Genomic DNA, 22,001 nt, shown 5'->3' with positions numbered 1-22,001 from the left:
CCATAATAAATTATGTAGGTGCTGGGGGTAGAGGGGGGCGAGGATGGCAGTTTATAAATTAAAGTTATTCACTGCAGTGACTAGGGTACTCCGTCCATAGTCCCTTTTCCTCCATCCTTGTGGGCGTCCCCCAACATAGGGACCGCAGCAGAACCTTTAACAGCGAACTAATGAGCTTTCCCTTTAAATATAGTCTAGTATGCGGGAGCACGGCCTCAGGTGTGGGAATGCCCATACTTGGCTAGTCATATTACCTATCGTCCAATGTGTTCAAACGGGACTGAGGTGAGACGCCAAAGGGCGGGGCCTCGTGGGGCGTTCCCATATTGGCATACTAGCGGGGCAAGGCGGGAGGGATGTATGGAGGAAAGGGGACTATGAATACTTTAGTCACTACAGTGAGTAACTAATTACTCATACGTCCGTGCCCTTTCTTCCCATCCTTGTGGGTGATTCCACCGAAGGAGTAACATAGGGTGGAGCTGTGACATCCTGCCTCATATCTAGGATGAAGCAAAAAGGTTCCTCAGAACCGCCTGACCAAACTCTGCATCGTGCCTAGAGCTGGTGTCCACTGAATAGCGTTTACAGGAGGACGACGGAGTGACTACAAGTGGACTCCTTGTTGATGACATCTAAGAAGCAGGTTTCTGAAACGAGACAGCCGCGGCCTTAGCTCTAACTGCATGGGCATGAATACCCTCAGGAGCAAATTTGCCCATGGCCGTGTAGGCCTCCGAAATGGCCTGGACAATCCAACAGGTGATGGAAGCATTAGAAGCCTGAGAGCCGGGGGAGGAGCACCCAAAGTAACAAACAGTGCCTCTGGCTTTAGTGCAAGAGGGATAAAACTTCAGAACCCTCTTGAGGTCCAAGGAATGTAGTGCCCCCCTCTGCCTCCAACTGTGGGTTCGGGAAGAACACAGGCAGATCTCTTGATTCAGATGGAAAGGAGAGACCACCTTGGGCAACAGGATTGGGTGAGTGCGCAAGATGACCTAGTCTTTGTGAAACGTGGTGAAGGGCTTGCATGAAGACAGCGCCTGCAGCTCACTAACCTTGCGCACAAAAGGTGAGCGTCACCAATAAAACAGTCTTCAGCGTCACCAGGCGGATGTCCACAGAAGCAATCAGCTCAAAAGGCTTGCGTTGCAAAGCTGCAAGAACCACACCGAGGTCCCGGACTGGGTGTGGCCTAAGTACCGCAGGAAAAAGCCTAGACAACCCCTTAAGGTGTGCCCTAACCAACAGGTTGGCTGCTGAAAATATGCCCTGGGGAATTCTTGTAAGCTCTGATAGCCGCAAAATACGCGCATGATTCTACCTGAAATCTGCAACGAGCCAGGTGTGTTGAAAAAGCCAGAACGCCATATAGAGGACAGAAGAAGGGGTCCAGACCCTTGTCTCGAGCCCAATGGCAGAACCTAGTCCATTTTCTTTTATAATGGGACAGAGTTGAGGGCGTCCTGGCCTGCTGAATGATGTCCCAGTTGTCATCTGAAAATTGAGCATGCTGAAGCCTCAGCTGATCAGGAGCCAGGCCCAGTTGTGCTGGGTCCGGATGCCCCACTGCTCTGCCCTGCTGCATCAGGAAACCCCTGCTGGGGATCGGAAGATAGACAGGACCCTGGGAGCACAACTGGAGCAGATCTGAAAACTAAGGCCAGTGCAGGGCAACCAGGATGAGACTGCATCTTGTGTCGGGTCCGCTGGAGCAAATGGGTGGGTGGGAACACCTAACACCTGCGGCCGTGCCAGCAGATCTGGAAGGTGTTTCTCAGTGACCCCCCCCCTCCTTCCCCTGACCTGCCAATGAGGCAAACTGGGGGCTCTTGGCATTCAGAGGAGAGATAAACAAGTCCAGGTCCGGGACCCCTTTCCCCTACCCACCCCCAACGCTGGACAGGGGCAACAAGGAGTCGTTGTACAACTCCCACTCGTAGGTGTTGAACCTCAAGCGACTCAGCTGATCCGCTTCTGAATTGGTGTCCCCTGGCAGGCGGACTGCTGAAATCCAAAACTTCTCCCTATGGGCCCATTCCCAGATCAAAACCACCTCCATGCATAGGAGAGAGGAGAGGGGAGTGGGGGGTGGGGGGTAGGGGGGAAGGGGAGTAATGGGTGCGAGCCTGCGTTCAGGTAAAACATTGTGGTAGAATTGTCCATCCTGACCAGAACCAACTTGTCCCTGATTAGCAGATCGATATGTGGGAGGGCTTCCACCCTAGACCATGCTCCATGAATCGCACAGCCCTCTAGAGTAGCCCCCAGCCTGAAAGAGAGGAGTCAGTCGTCACCACCATGGAAGGCTCCGGCCGGGTAAACGGGGCTCCCACTGAAACATTGCCACCCATCAACGAATATCTGGCAAAAGGACTGGTGGAATGGAGATCCTGTCTGAATGAGATTCCATCTCCTGATCCCAATTGGTCGCCAGGTGGAGCTGGAGGCACCGCATCTTGAGACGGGCGTGCTATACAGTCAGCACGCAGGAGGCCATCAGGCCCATAATGTGGCTCCCTCTACTGAACTACATATATAATTCTTTATGTCCAAAAATAATGATTGGACCAATCCTTTATCTAAGATCGCACCCATAAACCATCCCATAAAAATGTGCTACCTCATCATGCTTAAATATTATTGGTAGGCTCTAAATTACTTCTTCGGTGAAAAAAGACATGTGCTTTTCGGTTAACATGCGGTCACACTCTCCATGAACTGGCTTCATGACGACATGTTTTAACTGCCTATATTATCCCTGCCATGATTTCTCGAGTCTCAAGGCCCACTTCTTGCAACAGTAATCGCACCATCATGTTCCTGACACATTTATGAATAACTATTATGAATCATTCTGCTTTCACCATGTGTGCGGTAATTACTTGTCTTTTTAGGCACATCGCGTTTCTCGGTCATGCCAAGCCGATCGCAGAGACCTTAATCTGCCAACTACTTGAACTTCCTGGGATGTTCAGTTTGTCCCATAGACATCAAATAGTCTACAGTTTTATCGTAACTTGATTCAACTTGACAGTTGGATGCACACAATGGTATCCTGTTCTGCCATGTAACCCTCCCCTATGGAGCCTTGGGTTTTGACATTCCTTTGAGGCAGCTACCATCTAGATGGCCACAGCATTATCTTGAAATAAATGTATGTGTTCACATAGCATGCATAACTGGGTCCTCTCTTAAAGCTGCAGTGTTTAATTCTCTGCTGTGTTTGGTGCAGTTTTAAAATGGCAGCTGCTCATCACATTATTTTCCTCTGCAGGACCCATTTGCTTGTTATTTACCAATTTCCTGGTGCATGCCTGTCACATTATATCTACCTGTGGGTAGTAACAACCTTGTCCTGCCTACATTGTCCTGCCCTACATGTCTAGTGAGTCCCTATCTTGAGTACTCACCTTCCTGTCACCTAATGTATTCCATTTTAAAACACACTAATTGTGCAAGCTAATGCCTCATCTGTCCCCTACTTGTGTAGCCAAACTAACTATTCTTTGTGCCAGCTGCATTTCCAGGAGAATTTAATGTGCAGTTTCAAATTTGTCCTTTTTCATCTTATCATCCCGTTTCTTCTGAGGAAGGCAGGGGGCAGAGCGTTCTGGAACAGAGCCAGATGCGCACCCACCCCCCAGAAGCGAGCTGTGTTTCCCGACCCTGACATCACTGCTTCTTGGCATCACAGACAGCGTCAGAGGCGAGGGGAGCGAAAAAACCCACGCAACGTCCTCTGCTTCAGGCATCTGCCAGCCTGGCCTTGAAGCAAGCTTGTTTGTCCAAAGGGAGGTTGGGCAGAAATTTGCCAACATCCCACCACAGCTTCTGGTTAGCCGCAGCCAGGATGGCACCTTAATGGAGGCTGAGGCCTCTTCGTCCTGGATGTCATCATCGCCACCGTTGTCATAGCCTCCCCCACCCTTTTTTCACAGGATCAAGGGAACCCCGGGCCCTGGGACAGAGGTGCCGGAGGGCCCCCCAACCAGGTCCAGAGCTGCAGACAACTACAACGGTTGTTGAGGCGGAGGCGTTGGTTGTACAGGAGGAGGTGGCGGGGTCGGTACGACTGGTATAGCCTGCACCGGTGGAGGGACCGGAATCGCCAGCGGAATGGGAGTACCACCCAGGGGAGGGGGCAACATCTGGGGAATTACCTCCTTCACAATTTCCTTCGAGACCCTTCATTTGAGGCAAATGCATGAGCAAAAGGAAGCGTTTGAAGAAGTGGTCCTCACTAGCCGCCAGGTACTTAGGGCCCTGCCCTTTGAGGCACTGGGCCTCCGCTCCTGCTCAAAGCATCAAAGCGCCTGGTGCGCGTAGCTGTACAACTGGTGGGTAGATGTACCCCTGAGGGAACCAAAACCCTGCAGCATAGGATCCGCTGCCGCTTCCAGAGGGAAGGGAGCTGAAATCATCCTGTAAAGCCCACTCGAACAAAAGCACTGGCGGGCCTTGAGTCGGATCCAAGATGCCCATGTGCCTGGCAGGGTCTGCCATGTGCCACTCCGCCATTTGGAAGCCTTGCGCCTCACTCTGGGTGGGAGGGCACGCAGGCTATGAGCTAGAAGAGGTCTCAGATACAGGAGGATACAGCTTGGGTCGTGCATCCAAAGCAGAGGCCTCAACCTCAGAGATCTCTCTGGTATGCGCTGATCCCTATGCACCTGTGCCGGTAGCCGTGCTGGATCTAGCCAAGGAACGACTCTTGGAGGTGGGACTCGACAATCCCTTACCCCCTGGGGTCGAAGAAGAGGAAGAGCCTGATCATCCTTCCATGGACATGCTGGTAGGGCCCTTGAGCCACTCGCCCTGGTAGGCCTCAGGTCTATCCCTGGAACGCCGGGAAGAGCCCCTCGGCTTGGAGCCGGTAGCCTTAGAGGCCTCGGGCCTGCTAGAACTTGAATGTGAGGAACCCTGATACGTGGGAACCCCGTGGAAGTAGTCTCCAGGCTGTGAAGCCATGCTGAACAGGAGGTCCTACCTTGTCTTGACGAGAGGTCCCAGAGACAAAGTCCTTAAGGTGGGGTGGAGGAGAGGTGTGGAAGATCTCCCTCCACCCACCCACTTAATTACCATTTTCTGCTCACATTTCCAGTACTACGCTGATGACACAACTCATTTTCAGACTGCCCTTGGCCACCTCCTCTCCCATCTCTGGTTGCCTAACTGCCATTCAAGATTGAATGGAAGCAAAATGGAGATCCTCCTCATCGGCACACATTCACCATCCTTTCCCCTCTCTCTATGGCCGGCCTCTCTTGGCCCTCCTCCTACCCCCACCTGCAATGTTAAGAACCTTGGGGTCATCTTTGACTCCACACTTTCCTTCTCCGCCCACATCTCGGAGGTCTCTAAAAAGTCAAACTTCCTACTGCACCTCTTCAGAGGTATTCTGCCTTTCCTCTCCTTCCCCCAGAAGCTCACCGTCTTCCAAGCTCTGGTTCTCTCTAGGTTGGACTATTGTAACAGCCTCTTTCTAAATCTAACTGTCTCTACTCTCCGCCCTCTGCAACTAATCCAGAACAGCACTGCAAGACTTGACTTTGGCCTCAAGCCCTGGGATCGCATCTCTCCAGATCTGAAATCTCTCCATTGGCTCCCAGTGGATGCAAGGATTAAATTCAAAAACCTCTGCATTGTCCACAAGGCTTTGTGGGGCCTGAGTCCAAAATACCTTCAGCTATCCTTCCGCTAATACCACCCCTCTCGAGCTCTTTGCTCCTCTACCTCTAACTCCCACAGTGTCTGTCGTTTTTCAAAGAAACGAGCTGGGGGTAGCTCTCAGTCTTTGGCTGGGGCTTCGCTCTGGAACAGCCACTCGGCCACTCTGAAACTTTAGGAGAAACATCTCTGGTTCCGGAAGCACCTCAAGACCTTCCCCTTTGCTTCTATCTTTGCTCCCCCTGTCCCCTGCTGATCTGTTCTCTTGGCACTGTGCACCTGGCCACCCTCTGTCCCCTGGGCCCAGGTACCTGCTCACCCTGCCACCCTTCTGGCCACCCCTTGAACTGGGGACTGTATCTGTACCCATACAGTTGTCATGATGCCTACCTCCAAGGAGCCAGGTCCGACCCAGCAACCCCAGAGGCAGGCATCATTCCCCCCAGGGAAGTTCCAGCGGGCCCAAGCTGGGGCCCTTTGGACGCAGTCCTGGCGCCTTAGGCGCCAGGCTCATGTTGGACCCCAGTCCTCATAAAGCTGGACATGTGTTTTAGTGTGCACTTACCTGATGCAGACCATGCTGCTAAAACAGGCCCTCTTGAGGCCTGAATGGGACTATTTTACCTGTGGGACTACTTTCCACCCGGGTGTGGTCGGGGAAGGATACATACCTGATCGGTGGAAGGATACATACCTGGAACTTCTTCCAAAGCTATTTAAACCCCACCCGAACAGCCACACGTGCTTCGCGTTGTTCTGCACCTAGCAGCTGGACGCTCACCGTGTCTGCTCCTGCTTCTGGACTTCAGCCACGCCTGTCAGCATCCTGGGACACCTGCAAAGGGTAATAAGAAGAGAATTGGAGAGGAAGAAGGCCTTACCTGCTAAACCTGCATCACAGAGACATTTCACCGACGATCCTGAAAAGGAAGACATCATTTTTAAAAAGCATTTCGCTACGATCGCTGCAGCGCTGCATTTCACTCACCTTTCTTGGGCGCCTCCATCTTCAGCAGCGATCATCCAGATCCGCAGCCACTTCCCAGAGCCTAGAGAGAAAAAGACAAGAACACAAGGTGAGAGAAGGAAGGGAATAGGAAAAGCTCAGTTTCCTTCTAAGACTTACCTGTTGGGTCATTCCCAATTCATTTCGGGTCTTGCTGCTTCCAGGCATTTTCCGGACCCCGGCCCCTATGGGGAAAAAAGACAAAGACATTAGATGAGCGAATGCAAAAACATTACCTGAGCGCTCATCTAGGACTTACCAGATCTTTACTGGAACTGCACGTTTCACTTCGGGTCGGCGCCATATCTCCGGCATTCCGAACCCCGGCCCCTATGGGGAAAAGACATCAACATTAGCGCTTTGTTGCAAGAAGTCTCCAAAGGAATCTTCATTCATCACCTGAAAAAGACAATGAACATTATTATTTAAAGCTGAACTTTTGAACTTGCAACAGAACTTTTACAGCGCCTTACCAGTATAATCAAGCTTACCTGAACTCCCATCCAACCTCAATCCAGTGAAGTAACTGGGTTCAACGCGCCCCTGCGTCAGAAGCAGGATGGAGAGCTCGTCCTTTCAGACCCTAAGGTTAGACTTCACAGGGAATCGTGGAAGGGTATCGAGGAGGGTTGGAAGGAAGTGGGAGGCTCGAGCATTATTCCGCCAGATTGTAATACTCCCTTTTCACGTACAGGAGGATATTCCTGCGAGCCAGATTAGTCAGAGTTGAGGGGCCCGTCCTATCCATCTTCAGAGCCCTGCGCTTCACCATTGAAGAGGCATCAGCACTCGAAACCAGGCCAGCGCCCCCGTGGGAATCAGGTGAGCGTGACAGAACGCGAAGCCTACCCACAATTTCCCACCCAGGCGCTATGGAGTCTTCCGAGACTGACCAGCTGGCCCAGCTTTTGGGCAAATTACGGGCAGAGGTGCACTCAGCCCGCCAGGAGACTAACGCTCTCAAAAGAGAACTGATCCTATCCAAGGAAAGAACAGATGACCTGGCCAAAAGGTTATTGCAGGCCCAGGCAGGGCACAATCCTTTACCGAATTCCGGTGGTACTTCCACATCAATGGGTTTGAATAACCTGGTACAAATCAATCTACCTGGACACATGCCTTTGGCCCCGCCTGAACGTTTTGCGGGGGATCCCAAGGAATATGCCGTCTTTATGAACCAATGTCGTTTACACTTTCTATGCAGACCCGAGGCCTTCCCTAACGACCAGACCAAGGTAGCCTTTATACTATCTTACCTCAGTGGCAGTGCTGCCGATTGGTCTATTCCATTGGTAAATCAGGATGATCCCATTCTCCAGGATTTTCAGAGCTTTCAGGCCAGCATGGAAAGATTGTTTGCTCGACACTCTCAAGGACAGGCCCTTGATAACGAACTGTTATCCTTACGACAAGGTAATCAGGATCTCCTGTCCTACATTGCCACCTTTAATAGACTGGTTGTGGAAACTGGATGGCCAGAAAATAAAAGGATCACATTGTTTCATCGAGGCCTGCGCGGAGAGCTTAAAGATGTTCTAGCTCAGATAGTAAATCCACCCCAGGTCTGCGCAGACTACATAGACTTTGTGGTTCAACTTGATCTCAGACTTCAAAATAGAAAAGCAGATGGGTTCAAGTACGAAACCAGAGTACCGATCAAAACCCACGCTAACTCCAAGAGTGCCGATGTATCCGAACCTATGCAAATCGGCGGTGTTAAAGGACCATTAACGCAGACGGAACGGGAGAGAAGGCGGCAAATGCAACTTTGTCTGTATTGCAGGGCTTCCGGTCACTTTCTTCGAAATTGTCCGGTTAAACCACCTAAGAAGGTGGTTGGAGCCACTGATAACGATTTATTGACACCTGATTCGGGAAACGACCTAGCCCGACAAGCGTAGGGGTCCACTTGCCGAGCTTGAAAACAAACTCTTTGACCTCGCATTTTGTCATGCCAATGGTGCTCGTGGATCCAAAACAGCCTCAGCAGTTTCATGCTATAAAAGCATATATCGACAGTGGAGCTATTGGAAATTACGTAGACCGTGAATTGGCTTCCAGGATTAAGCTCCCTCTCCGCCCGAAAGTAACCCAAGATGTCATTACTACAGTAGATGGATCCGCAATGGCCTCAGGGCCTGTAACGCATTCCACTGTTGAATTGACACTGGTGGGTCAGGATGGACATCGGGAAGCAATCGTGTTTGATGTGATCAAGGCCCCACAATTTCAAGTAATTCTTGGAATTCCTCGGTTAGAAACACATAATCCAAGAATAGACTGGCGAGCTAAGAAGATAAGTTTTCCTGATTGTGAACCAACTTGTTATCCAAGAAATTCAGCCATGGGTTTAGCCTCAGCAACTTCCACCTCTGTACAGCTACCGTCAGAATACCAAGAATTCCAAGACGTTTTTCAGAAAGAACAGGCTAACACGTTACCTCCCCATCGATCTTATAATTGCCAAATCGATCTGGTACCCAATGCTCAACTATCTTGTAGTAGGATTTATGCTCTTACGGAACCTGAGAACCTGCATTTGCGTCAGTATTTAGATCAGTACCTAGCCAATGGTTTTATTCGCCCGTCCAAGTCTCCTGTCTCTTCAGCTCTGTTCTTCGTGCCAAAAAAAGAAGGCGATCTTAGAACGTGTATAGACTATCGCGCCCTAAATCAAATAACGATTAAGAATCGTTATCCTCTGCCCTTGATCCCTGAGCTTATCGACCAGGTGAAAGACGCTTGTGTGTACACCAAGTTAGATCTCCGAGGAGCCTATCACCTGGTGCGCATAAAAGAAGGCGACGAATGGAAGACTGCATTCCGCACCAAATTTGGGCTCTTCGAATATCAGGTGATGCCCTTCGGTTTGTACAATGCACCTGCCGCCTTTCAGTACTTTATGAATGATGTTCTTCGGGAACTTATCGATGTCTGCGTCATTGTTTACATTGACGACATCCTGGTGTACTCTTCTTCAGAATCTGATCACAGAAAACATGTTAGGGCAGTTCTTGAGAAACTGCGCCAGCACAGACTATTTGCAAAACTCGAAAAATGCGTTTTTCATACCACAGAAGTTGAGTTTCTCGGATTCATCCTGACACCTCAAGGAGTCCGAATGGACTCGCGAAAGGTGGACGCCATCCTCAAATGGCCATCTCCTAGCTCGGTGAAGGGAGTTCAGAGCATGCTCGGCTTTGCCAATTTCTATCGAAGATTCATCCCGGAATTTTCCCGAACAGTCCAACCCATCACCGCTCTCCTAAAGAAAAACAGACGCTCCGAATGGACTCTTGAGGCCGAACAAGCCTTCCAGGACCTGAAAACCAAATTCACCTCTGCACCTGTATTGAAGCACCCGCAACCAGATCTCCCGTACATAGTGGAAACCGATGCTTCCAGTTCGGCCATGGGAGCTGTCCTGTCGCAAAGAGACCCAAAAACTAACCAACTACACCCAGTGGCCTTTTGGTCCAGAAAATGTTCTCCTTCTGAAATCAACTACGCAATTACCGATAAAGAGTTACTGGCCATCAAATCTGCTTTCAAGGCTTGGCGTCACTACCTTCTCGGGGCAAGACACACCATCACCGTAATTACGGACCACAGAAACTTACAGTATTTAAAGACGGCCAAAGCTCAATCTTCACGACAACTCCGATGGGCTCTATTCTTTGCGGAATTTGATTTTGTAATTACCTATCGCCCTGGCTGCAAGAATGGAAAAGCAGACGCCTTATCCCGGATTGGCATGGAAGAACCTAATTGAGCTTAGAACCTGTGCCCATCATACCTGAGCAAATAATCTTAGGCTTAACTTCATTGCAATCGATTGAGGATATCCAAACGCAAGTAAAACAACTTCTAGACTCTTCAACCTTACTGGAATGGAGTGAAAAGGGTCCTCATTACACCGTTAAGGATGACTTACCCTACTTCCAGGAGCGGTTGTTTCTGCCAAGTAAAGAATTGCAAGAACTTGTTATTGCCCATCATCATGAATCTTTAATGGAAGGACACCCTGGTATCGCTAAAACGGAGGAAAAAATCAAACGCCACTTCTGGTGGCCTTCTTGGAGAAAAGACAAAGTCTTTTGTGTTGTCTTGCGGAATTTGCACCCAAAACTAGGGTCAAAAGAAAAGGCCAGCCGGCCTACTTCAACCCTTGGATATTCCACCGGCACCATGGCACACCTTGTCAATGGACTTTATAACGGACCTGCCTCCTTGTGGTGGTTACAACACTATCCTTGTAATTGTGGATCTATTCTCCAAAACGGCACACTTTATCCCATTAAAAGGGTTGCCTTCATCTTCCACCTTGGCCAAGGAATTTCTGGAGAATATAGTTCGCATACATGGTTTCCTTTCCATATTAGTCTCGGATCGTAGAAGCCAGTTTATCTCCCATTTTTGGAAGAAGTGTTGTCAACTAGCACAAATAGATGTGCGGTTATCCACCAGCCACCACCCCCAGACCGACGGACAAACCGAGAGAACCAATCAGACTCTCGAGCAATATCTTCGGTGCATGTTACACCAATCCGAGTTGAATTGGAAAGACATCCTTTGGATCGCAGAATATGCATACAACAATTCAGTGCATTCTGGAACCGGACAAACTCTTATACTTTGTATGGTCACCATCCTCGGACCTCTGACCTAGATCCACCTCTGACCTTGGAAATGCCCGCAGTAAATCATCTGCATTCCACAATAACCCGAGCCTTCAAAGAAGCTGCAACTCATTTACAGCAAGCCAAGAAAAAGTATAAAGAAAACGCTGATTTGCACCGAAGTAAAACTCCTCCTTACCAAGTAGGAGACCAGGTATGGCTAGCAACTAAACATTTACCCCTCAAGGGCCCGCGAACCTTCAATCCCAGATTCATAGGACCTTATCCCATCAAAGCTATAATCAACCCAGTGGCCTTTAAACTGGATTTACCGTCCAACATGCATATTCATCCAGTTTTTCATGCGTCACTTTTGAAGCCAGTACAACCAGGAACCAGACTGTCCAAGCCTCCAGACCCAGTTCAAATTGAAGGGGAATTAGAATTCGAAGTTAAAGACATTTTAGACTCTAAGGTGTTAAAGTCGAAACTCTTCTATCTTGTTGACTGGAAGGGATATGGACCTCAGGAGAGATCGTGGGAGCCTAGTAACCATGTTCACGCACCTCGATTAATACAAAGGTTCCACCGGAGATTTCCGAACAAGCCAAAACCCCCGGAGGGAACAACCTTGGGAGGGGCCTTGAGGGGGGGTACTGTCATGATGCCTACCTCCAAGGAGCCAGGTCCGACCCAGCAACCCCAGAGGCAGCAACCCCAACCATCATTCCCCCCCAGGGAAGAAACAGCGGGCCCAAGCTGGGGCCCTTTGGACGCAGTCCTGGCACCTTAGGCGCCAGGCTCATGTTGGACCCCAGTCCTGGCGCCTTAGGCGCCAGGCTCATAAAGCTGGATATGTGTTCAAGTGTTTTAGTGTGCACTTACCTGATGCAGACCATGCTGCTACATCCAGGCCCTCTTGAGGCCTGAATGGGACTACTTTACCTGTGGGACTACTTTCCATCCGGGTGTGGTCGGGGAAGGATACATACCTGATCGGTGGAAGGATACATACCTGGAACTTCTTCCAAAGCTATTTAAACCCCACCCGAACAGCCAAACGTGCTTCGCGTTGTTCTGCACCTAGCAGCTGGACGCTCACCGTGTCTGCTTCTGCTTCTGGACTTCAGCCACGCCTGTCAGCATCCTGGGACACCTGCAAAGGGTAATAAGAAGAGAATTGGAGAGGAAGAAGGCCTTACCTGCTAAACCTGCATCACAGAGACATTTCACCGACGATCCTGAAAAGGAAGACATCATTTTTAAAAAGCATTTCGCTCTGATCGCTGCAGCGCTGCATTTCACTCACCTTTCTTGGGCGCCTCCATCTTCAGCAGCGATCATCCGGATCCGCAGCCACTTCCCAGAGCCTAGAGAGAAAAAGACAAGAACACAAGGTGAGAGAAGGAAGGGAATAGGAAAAGCTCAGTTTCCTTCTAAGACTTACCTGTTGGGTCATTCCCATTTCATTTCGGGTCTTGCTGCTTCCAGGCATTTTCCAGACCCGGCCCCTATGGGGAAAGGCATCAACATTAGCGCTTTGTTGCAAGAAGTCTCCAAAGGAATCTTCATTCATCACCTGAAAAAGACAATGAACATTATTATTTAAAACTGAACTTTTGAACTTGCAACAGAACTTTTACAGCGCCTTACCAGTATAATCAAGCTTACCTGAACTCCCATCCAACCTCAATCCAGTGAAGTAACTGGGTTCAACGCGCCCCTGCGTCAGAAGCAGGATGGAGAGCTCGTCCTTTCAGACCCTAAGGTGAGACTTCACAGGGAATCGTGGAAGGGTATCGAGGAGGGTTGGAAGGAAGTGGGAGGCTCGAGCATTATTCCGCCAGATTGTAATACTCCCTTTTCACGTACAGGAGGATATTCCTGCGAGCCAGATTAGCCAGAGTTGAGGGGCCCGTCCTATCCATCTTCAGAGCCCTGCGCTTCACCATTGAAGAGGCATCAGCACTCGAAACCAGGCCAGCGCCCCGTGGGAATCAGGTGAGCGTGACAACAGTCTACCCCAACCCCTCCATTTTCTTATTTATCTGCACTTATCAGACTTACCCAGTTCTGCTGCCGTAAACACAGCACTTGCCACTTGCTGACTGCACTACCACTGTTTATTGACTCCATTATCTTTTTATTTGTATTTATTATTATTTATCTGTTCTCCTCTGCTCCGCACTTTCCACTCTCCCCCTTCCATGCACTTTCCCCGCTTCCCCTCCCCATGCACGTTCTCAATGTCACTGGGCCTAGTAAGATCGCTGTTGTATTTCCCCTGTTCCCCTCCCTTGCCTTGTCGCGCTCTGAAACACTTGTGTACGAGTGTGATACAAATAAACTATCATATCATATCACTGCGCCAGACAATTCTTCAATGCCCTGTGACCGAGCGTGCTGCAGGCCGCACATGAGTCCCAGCTGTGGTTGGGCCCCAAATAGAGTGCATGGGGGTCAGAGGCCGGGAACAAGCAGTCGCAAGAGGCATACCTCGAGAATCCTCCTGCGGCCGATATGCGCCGGGAAGGTGAGGCAGTGAAGGGAAGTGTGAGAAACCTGGGGGTAATTCTTCCAGGCGGAACTTGAAAATCCCTTATATAGGTGGCCAAGGAAGGGCTAATGTGCTCAGATCCCAACCCTGGGGGCGAAAGAGTGAGAAAGGATCACCTGGATGGGGAAACCTGGGGTTGTGAATGGGGGAATAACCCAGTTGAGACGTGGTATTATACAGACCGGGGAAGGAGGAGAGGAGGGTGAGATCCCAGAGACCTTTTGTAGGCTGTACCACATCGGCCTCCCTTCCTCCCATTAGATCTCTCTTGTGCAAATCCAAAGACTTCCATATCGGGTAAATCCCCTAGAAGCCCAAACACCGTTGCACTCGAAAACCACAATTCCCAGAATCCCTGTTTTCTGGGTTTCTACCCGAATACTCCTGAATATTCTTATCCACAGCCCTCTGATAATTCTTCCCCAAACTCAGTCTACTTTGACCAAACACTACCATTCCCGAATGCGCCCTGTTCATCTAACAGTAATAATCCATACAATTCCCGTTTTCTTCACAAACCCTACCAATCTCACCCTTCTGTGTTTACCAAACCCACTAGTATGAGGGCTATAATTCCATATAACACTTCTTCTCCATCCTACACAGTAGGACACTCAAACACTCTACCCACATCCCATTTCCCGACACCAACACTTTCACACACCACGAAAGATGACAAACAAGAGAGCTGTTTACCTGACATGTCTCAACACACGGGTCAGGCAACTGAGCAGAACCACACACACCTGGTGGCCCTTTCCCTTCCCCACGGGGATAAAAGGTGGAGCACGAGAGCGCACAGCAGTTCAGGAGGAGGAGAAAGGCGGTGAGAACCGAAGGGGCGACGACGAGAGAAACGACATTGCCCTTTCTAACCCAGACCTGCGAAACCTCAGTGGCAGGAATCGTAAAACCGTGAACAATAGCAGACGTGTGCTGCAGCAGATGCAAGCGGTACACAGAGCCCGCCTCCGCTGATAACCAACCTGGGGCGAGACGCTTGGTACCGTGGTACCGTCCTTGACGCCAGATACAAGAAAAGCCAAGTGGTTCATCACAGCCAGTGAGTCGAGGGGAGAGACAAATGGAAACCTAACTGTGATGAATGAAAGTTACAATATAACAGAAAAGAACTGTTAACGTTAAGGGAAAACCAGCTGCAGAGGGATCCGGCATCAAGAGAATGGTTAATCTGACGTTTGTTCAAACTACCCAAAACCAGAAAGCCCTAGGAGAGACGCAAGGGTGATGAGGGAAAGGTCAAAGTGGTCATAAAGGGGGCTAGCAAAACCCTGCATACCATTGAAAGTCTTAGACCAGCTTGTAGTGAAAACCTAAGGGAAGTGAATCCTGCATCATAAGAAAGTAAAAGGAAATGTAAATTTGGCAGGAGTGAACCTGACCGAGGGAAGCCGATGGAAAGGTGTGAAGTCTAAAGTCCCAATGAACAGTGTGTTGACAAAGGTTAACCCGACAGAGGGATGTCCACAGTGAACCTTTAAGACATTAAGATTTGTGAATACCATAAGTAGAATTGATTTGAAAAGCTGTTGTGAACCCGACAGAGGGAGGAAAACATTCAAGAACGGTCTGAGCCTGGAAGAGGTGGATCCAAGGGCGAGAAGCCGTCACCCATCGAAAAAGGCCTTCGTGAACTAGACGGAGGAAGGCAAACATTCGAGAAGGGTTTGCGCCCGGAAATGGGGGAAGTAGGGGTGAAGAATCATCACCCCAAGTCGAACCCGAAAGGAACTTTTGTTTTGTTATTTTGAACATATTAGTCCCTCGGAAACAAGAGATTTAACCACAGAAGGTCCTGATATTGCTAGGAATGGTTTGTGGATCTGAGCCCGGAAAAGGGGGATCCAGGAGTGAAAAGTCATCACCCAACGTGCATACGGAAAGGAACTTTTGTTTAGTATTTTTGGAACACGTCAGGTCCTTCAAGGCAAGAGACACTGTAGAAAAGAGACAACCACCGACCCCCTGATATCTGAGAGCAGAACTGTAGTCTCGTGCTGGGAAAGCCTGAGCGGGTGCTGTGCTCCGGAGTCGCGCCTTGTCCCATGCTCAAAACATGGGGAAGGGAGACCCTGGCTAGCGCATCCTGACTTATCATTTGTGAACTCTTCTTTCTTTCTTGTGAACACTATTCCACACTCTTTTTGTATAAATTGTAAGGATTGGCAATCGTTTTTTCCCAGTAAATCGGCCCTTTGATTTTTGACAAGACACCACTAGGACTGCCTTATTTTTATTTGATGGTCCTAGCTTGCTCCCATCTTAGATTTAGATTTTTCCAACCCAAATATACAGTTTAATAAACACCCTTGAACTGTGATCACTTGCGTCTTCCTTTACTGTTGCCACCATGAGTTCCTTACATAAGTGAAATAACAATTGAACAACAAAAGTGGAGCACGCAGGGAGCTAAAAAAGTCTCAGTGCTGGCTGCCAGGCCCGACACCCTCCATGCAGAAAAAGTGACTGAAGTGAGGCGCCGGAGGGAAGGCCCTCAATGGGGCGTTCACACGCCCGAGGCTGCGCCCCGTGCGCTATACTAATTTTAAAAGAAAAGCACATTTTTTTCACTGCCAAAGGTACTGCTTCTGTTCCCATGTTGGGGGACGTCCACAAGGATGGAGGAAAGGGGACAGGACGGATGAGTATGGGCATCTATGGAAAAAATGCAATGGTCTCTGCACCATAATAAATGTGTGCGTGCGAGGCGCTGGGGGGTGAAAGGGACAAAAATGGCAGTGCATGCGAATCGCTGGGGGGCCCATGGGAGTGGCATGGCATTTTATACTGGGCATACCCAGTAAAAATGCCATGCCTCCGACTGGGCTCACAAGTGCCTCACATGGGGAAAAGACATGCACAGTGGAGATGGAGCCGGAGTGCGTCTAGTGTTACTAAGTAACCAAACAGTCCTATTTCACTTTCATTGCAAGCTACCTTAATTTAGGGTCAGTTCGACTGATCAGGTTTTCAGAATTCGTTGCAATTGCCTTAATGCAAAAACCATACAAATATGGCAAAACAATCGGTTCAGAAAATCCACTCAGAAAATGCCAGTCTGTTGATAAGGTCATGAGAGCATAGGAGAATAACAAAGAAAAACAGTCTCTTTTCATACTGCAAATGTAGAGCTGTGATGTAATTTTTTGCATTGTCAACATTTTTCTCATTTGCCTAAAGGGCCCACGCCAGGTTGTGCAGTATTGGGCAACCATATTGGCCTTGCATTGGAGGTTGTACAAGTATTGATTTTCCTCTATCTGCTTATTGTGTGCATGCCTTGAGCATTAGTTATCACATTTTAGTGTATTACTTGGTATATTTTGATGTGTTCTAACATGTGCATGCTTTATGCATTCCATGGAAACATTTTTTTTGCCATCATTGTTTCTATGCAGCTGAAACCCTCAATGGCAAACACACATATTAATGCTCCAAAAGAGTGCCATTTACTGCCTTGTCTTACATCTTGTGGGCTTTGTTCGATATCCAAAAAGAGATAACACACCAAGGAATTATACTCAAATAAAACATTCTGCAAACATGGAAAACATCAGAGTTGGTACATTTAGTACGTTTTAAAGTATTTCAATTTCAGACCTATGCGTGATGGGTTAACTAAGCCTATCTAAACTTCTCAAATGAATTGTATGCAAGACTCTTCAGAAAGAAGGTTCAAGTGTTACATTAGAGCTACAATGTTCATTTTTAAGACTTTTTAGCTTTTAAAAACGAACTGCATTTTTGTTAATCCTTTTCCTAGCTTGCATATCAATATTGACAGCAGGCAAACCATCACCTGGCAATCGATTTGCAAGTTAATATATAATTTGGCAATGATAGAGCATGCTGTTTTGCCCGGATAAGAGCAGCGCTTTGCTTTTACACAGCACACGTAGGTCACTGATTTTTTTATGCTGGCTTTCTTCGAAATAAACCGAGAGATGCCAACAGTGTGTGATGCAACCAGAAATCTGTGTTGTGTGGTCAGCGCTTACTACAGATCATTGTGGTATGGAGTCATTGAGTTCAAACCTGTGTGTCAGGAACATTAAATCAATTAATTTAATGCAGTAAAACAGTAGCATAGCGCTACCAAAAGCTAAAAATGTTCCATAGTGGTTGTCCCCATTATGCACTGTGGATTAGAACGATTGAACGCCTACATTTTAATAAAGTTTGTCCTTCGGGATAATTTTTTGGGTGGTGATAAAATATTTAATAGCATACCTCAATCTTTGTTAATTTGAAAAGTGAAACATTGTAAAGGTCAAATTGTTTTGGGCCACTGCCCAATAGCTAATGACAATTCAACAGGTTCAGTCATATGGCAATATCAGGCAAATCATTGTGCTTAATTTTCCCTAGCCCCTAGCTGCAGACTTGATATCAGCCAAACAATGTTTTTTTTTTTAAATACAGTAATACAGAGCAGTTATTCCATTTCAATGGCAGAATGATAAGGGACGGGGCAGAGGGGATGGGATCAGGAGAGTATAAATATAAAGCTAAAAACATCATTTAGCAACCTCGTTTTGACTGATTTGCACCTTTCCCCTTATATGCGTGATCCTTTGTCCCCCACCCATTTCCTCCCATGATTCCCAATTATGGGTGCCTTCTTCAATAAGATGAGGATATTTAGTTAGGTGCGATGAACCAGAGTTTGCCCTGTTAAAAGGGGTCAGCCTGTTGACTTAATAGAATTTAAATATACCTTGATATTTTCACCGAAAAATCTTTACAAAAGCATCATCTTCTTGACTCAATTCTATGACATGTTTAAAAAATAAATCTTACCTCTTTGAAACATGGTGAGGGATTTTTCATCTGTTCTAACATTGCCCATTTTACTGTTGCCTGCCGAATGTTGCCATCATACTCTCTAGAGCTCTGAGTGCCACTGGGCGTTCCCCTGGACCTCTCATACCCTGGTTCATTGAAATAAGGCTCAGATACTAAAATAAGTGACTGAACAGACACCAACACCTGTGTAGAAAAGCAGGTAAAGTAGTCAATATATTTCACCAGAAATGTTTTATTGCAATATTAGAAAACAGATAATTTGTCTAATATGTTACTGAAAATCCCTGAATAGATCAGCTAAATTGCAATCCCCAAATGAGAAGTCCCATGTCAACAATATTTTAAGGATTGAAACCATAAAAGGAGAAAACCTAATTTACACAAAGCACACACACAATGATTACATTCCAAAAAACAAACAAGGGACCCTTTGCATGTTTTAGGGGTGAGCAGTGTATGTTGCTGAAGGTCCAGTATTTAGGATAAAAATTTTAAAAATCTAATGGGTAAGCACGATATTGCTCTGAATTGTCTAAACATTGTAACCCGTCAACTGTAGAGGTGTGATACTCTGTCATTGTTTACTGGTACTATACCCATAGAGTACCCTGTTTCAGATGATGACTGGAACAAACTGGAGGGCCTCAAAAAGAAGCTAATAAGGACAGAGCTTCATGGGTCATTATTGACGGAATACATAAGATCACACACAGCACTTAATGGATTGATCATCAGGATAGAGCCTAGGTTCTTTTTAGATGAGCTCCAGTTCCAAAATGACTGGAACTACATTGCTAACAAGTGCACAAGGGACTGGCTCATCCTGATCAACACGGCCAAGACAATATCTGTCAAACTAATGAATGCAATTGAACAGAACCAGGACCTATTAAAATCCCAAATCATTCTGGAATCTTACAAGAAAAAAAACTTGAACTGAACGCTGCTATTTATTTTATAGTTTTTTTTATAACATGCCTAATACTGTGTACCCGAGTTCGGTTCCCAATTGCGGATCCGGGATTCGAACTTCTGTTGCTCTGCCTGGTCTTGCTTCCAAGACCAGCTCATTGCCCCTGTGCTATACTCCGTTCGGGTAGGACTGCTATACAATAATTCAAAGAGTTCAACCTGAATAAAACAATTCTAAAACTTAAAAAAAGAGATTGCAGCATTTACTCATGAATGGATTTACCCGTACACCACAGATGCGTATTATGAGGAGAATGCCTCATCAGACACCACTGGCTATAAAACAATTTCCACAACCGAGGAGATTTTCTAAGAAAAAAACAACTACACATTGGAGCTTCTCGATTGTCAGCTCGGAAGAGGATGGGAGGGCTGGGACATCAGGGATAAACACTAGAGATCAGTCCAGAGAGAAGGAACAGAGAAGGGAAAAACTGTTCACTTCCAAGATAACTCCTATCAGCAACCTTCAGGCAGGCAAAATAGGCCTTTTTTTTTAGATCAGAGGGCGAGTACCCAGTCGACGACAAAATCACAACTCCCGCAAAATCACCAGGAGTCAAGGGCGGTTCCCCCAAAAATGACTAATAATCAATCTCTCTGATCAATACCTTCAAAGCGTGAAACACAGATACTCCAAAAAGGACAATGCTTCGCACCAACAGCAAACTATGACTCATTCACCACAAGCATTGACGTGGCCCAACTGAAACGGAAGATCAGCTTAAAACAGTACTTTGGGGATCAAAAAACCGTGAACAACGGCAGAGAAACCCAGGACACTACAGGACTACATGCAAAATCAAAATTCTACCCTACACTCGCGATGGCAGAATCTATCACTTTTGAGAAGGCCCTACTTATGAAATTGGAAAAAGTTGAATTGGAAGAACACTAGGATTACCAAAATCTGTCCAAAAATGAACCGATGGCTCTAGACGATCTGAGCAAAAAATGGTGCGATTACTATTAGACCTGTCGAGAAAGGGAGAGCGGGGGCGATTGTAATAATGAACAGTGGAGCCTACGATCACATGGTGAGGTCTGTACTGAATAATGACCAACGTGATCAATGCCTTGCAGTGTATCCTACGGAAAATATCAGAATCCTCATCACATCAATAGTGGAGGAAGCCGCTTGTGAAGGACATCTGAGCAAAAAAGAAGACACATTCTTATGCCTACATTTTCCTCGGATCCCTACATTCTGTGGCCTTCCAAAAGTACACAAGGCGGGTCCCCGCCACCGGCTGCCCCATTATTGCAGGCATTGAGTCGGTCTTCGAACCACTCTCACAATTTGTGGACTTTTTTCTCCAGCCTGAGATATGAGGTCATATACAAAGGAAAACACTGCAGTTCTGAACCCGGCCAAAGATATTTAGTTTGACCCAGTAACCCAGATACTTGTCACAATGGATATAGAGTCATTCTACACATCAATTACACAAATGGAGACGCTGCTAGCCATTGACAAAATACTGGAAGAAAGAACACCACCACTAGATATACCACAACTATTATTGCTACAACTAACAGAGACCGCACTCACAAAAACATTTTTATGTATAAAGAAGAGTTTTGAGCAGCTATAAGGAACAGCAATGGGGGCTACCTTTGCACCCCCTTTGACAAACTTATATGCTGCCCATTTCAAGAATACACACATCTATGAGAAACCAGCACACAGATCAGATTGTTCTCTGGCATAGATACATCCATGTCTTGATGATCTACACAGAAAACCATGACCAATTGGAAGAATTCATGAATTGGCTCAAACCTAGAAATAGGTACATGAAAGTCACCTTTTCCTCCTGAAAGGAAACAGTACACTTCCTGGATCTGGAGAGCCAACGACCACAGTGTTCAGGAAAAGCAGAGTTAGGAACTCTTTGTTACAGTTGGACAGCTTTCACCCCATAAACCTAAAAGAAAACGTACCCTTTGGAGAATATCTCAGATACGGAACTGTTAGCAGATTAATGAATATGACGATCAAGCCTAGGCAATGATGGACAGGCTATGGGAAAGACGATATACCGCGTTTTTCTTATTCAGCCACCAGGGGGAATATGGGGACACCTGCTTTGGAACTGCAAGGTGCGCCCCTGTTCATGAGCATCAAGCATCCATCTGTTGCGCGTGATGGTCTTCCACGCACTGACAAACCTCACCAGCCAGACTCCCCACTGGGGTGCACAAGTGGGGGGCCCCGAGTTCATGACGAGTTCAAGCCTGTTTCGGGGTCGGGGCCCTGCAGGTGGTGCTGACACCGTCCTCTGCTGCCGTATGCCTGGGAGCGACCTCTGTACCCCTCTTGCATTGTGGAACCGGAAGGCTGCTGATA

The 22,001-nt window shown here is 47.6% G+C and overlaps 1 protein-coding gene across 4 annotated transcripts in view; it reads right to left on the bottom strand.

The window, feature by feature from the left end:
* Nucleotides 1-22,001, bottom strand: part of BIRC6 (baculoviral IAP repeat containing 6) — a 3,097,233-nt gene that overhangs the window by 24,555 nt on the left and 3,050,677 nt on the right. For all 4 annotated transcript variants that reach the window (XM_069607902.1, XM_069607904.1, XM_069607903.1 and 1 more), the window contains one exon: nucleotides 18,674-18,862. In XM_069607902.1, coding sequence (XP_069464003.1) covers nucleotides 18,674-18,862 — 189 coding nt within the window. The remainder of the gene's footprint in view (nucleotides 1-18,673; nucleotides 18,863-22,001) is intronic.

The sequence above is a fragment of the Ambystoma mexicanum genome, chromosome 4q (assembly GCF_040938575.1).
Source record: "Ambystoma mexicanum isolate Mex_15411 chromosome 4q, UKY_AmexF1_1, whole genome shotgun sequence".
NCBI lineage: Eukaryota > Metazoa > Chordata > Amphibia > Caudata > Ambystomatidae > Ambystoma > Ambystoma mexicanum.
This window is presented reverse-complemented; position numbering and strand designations above follow the sequence as displayed.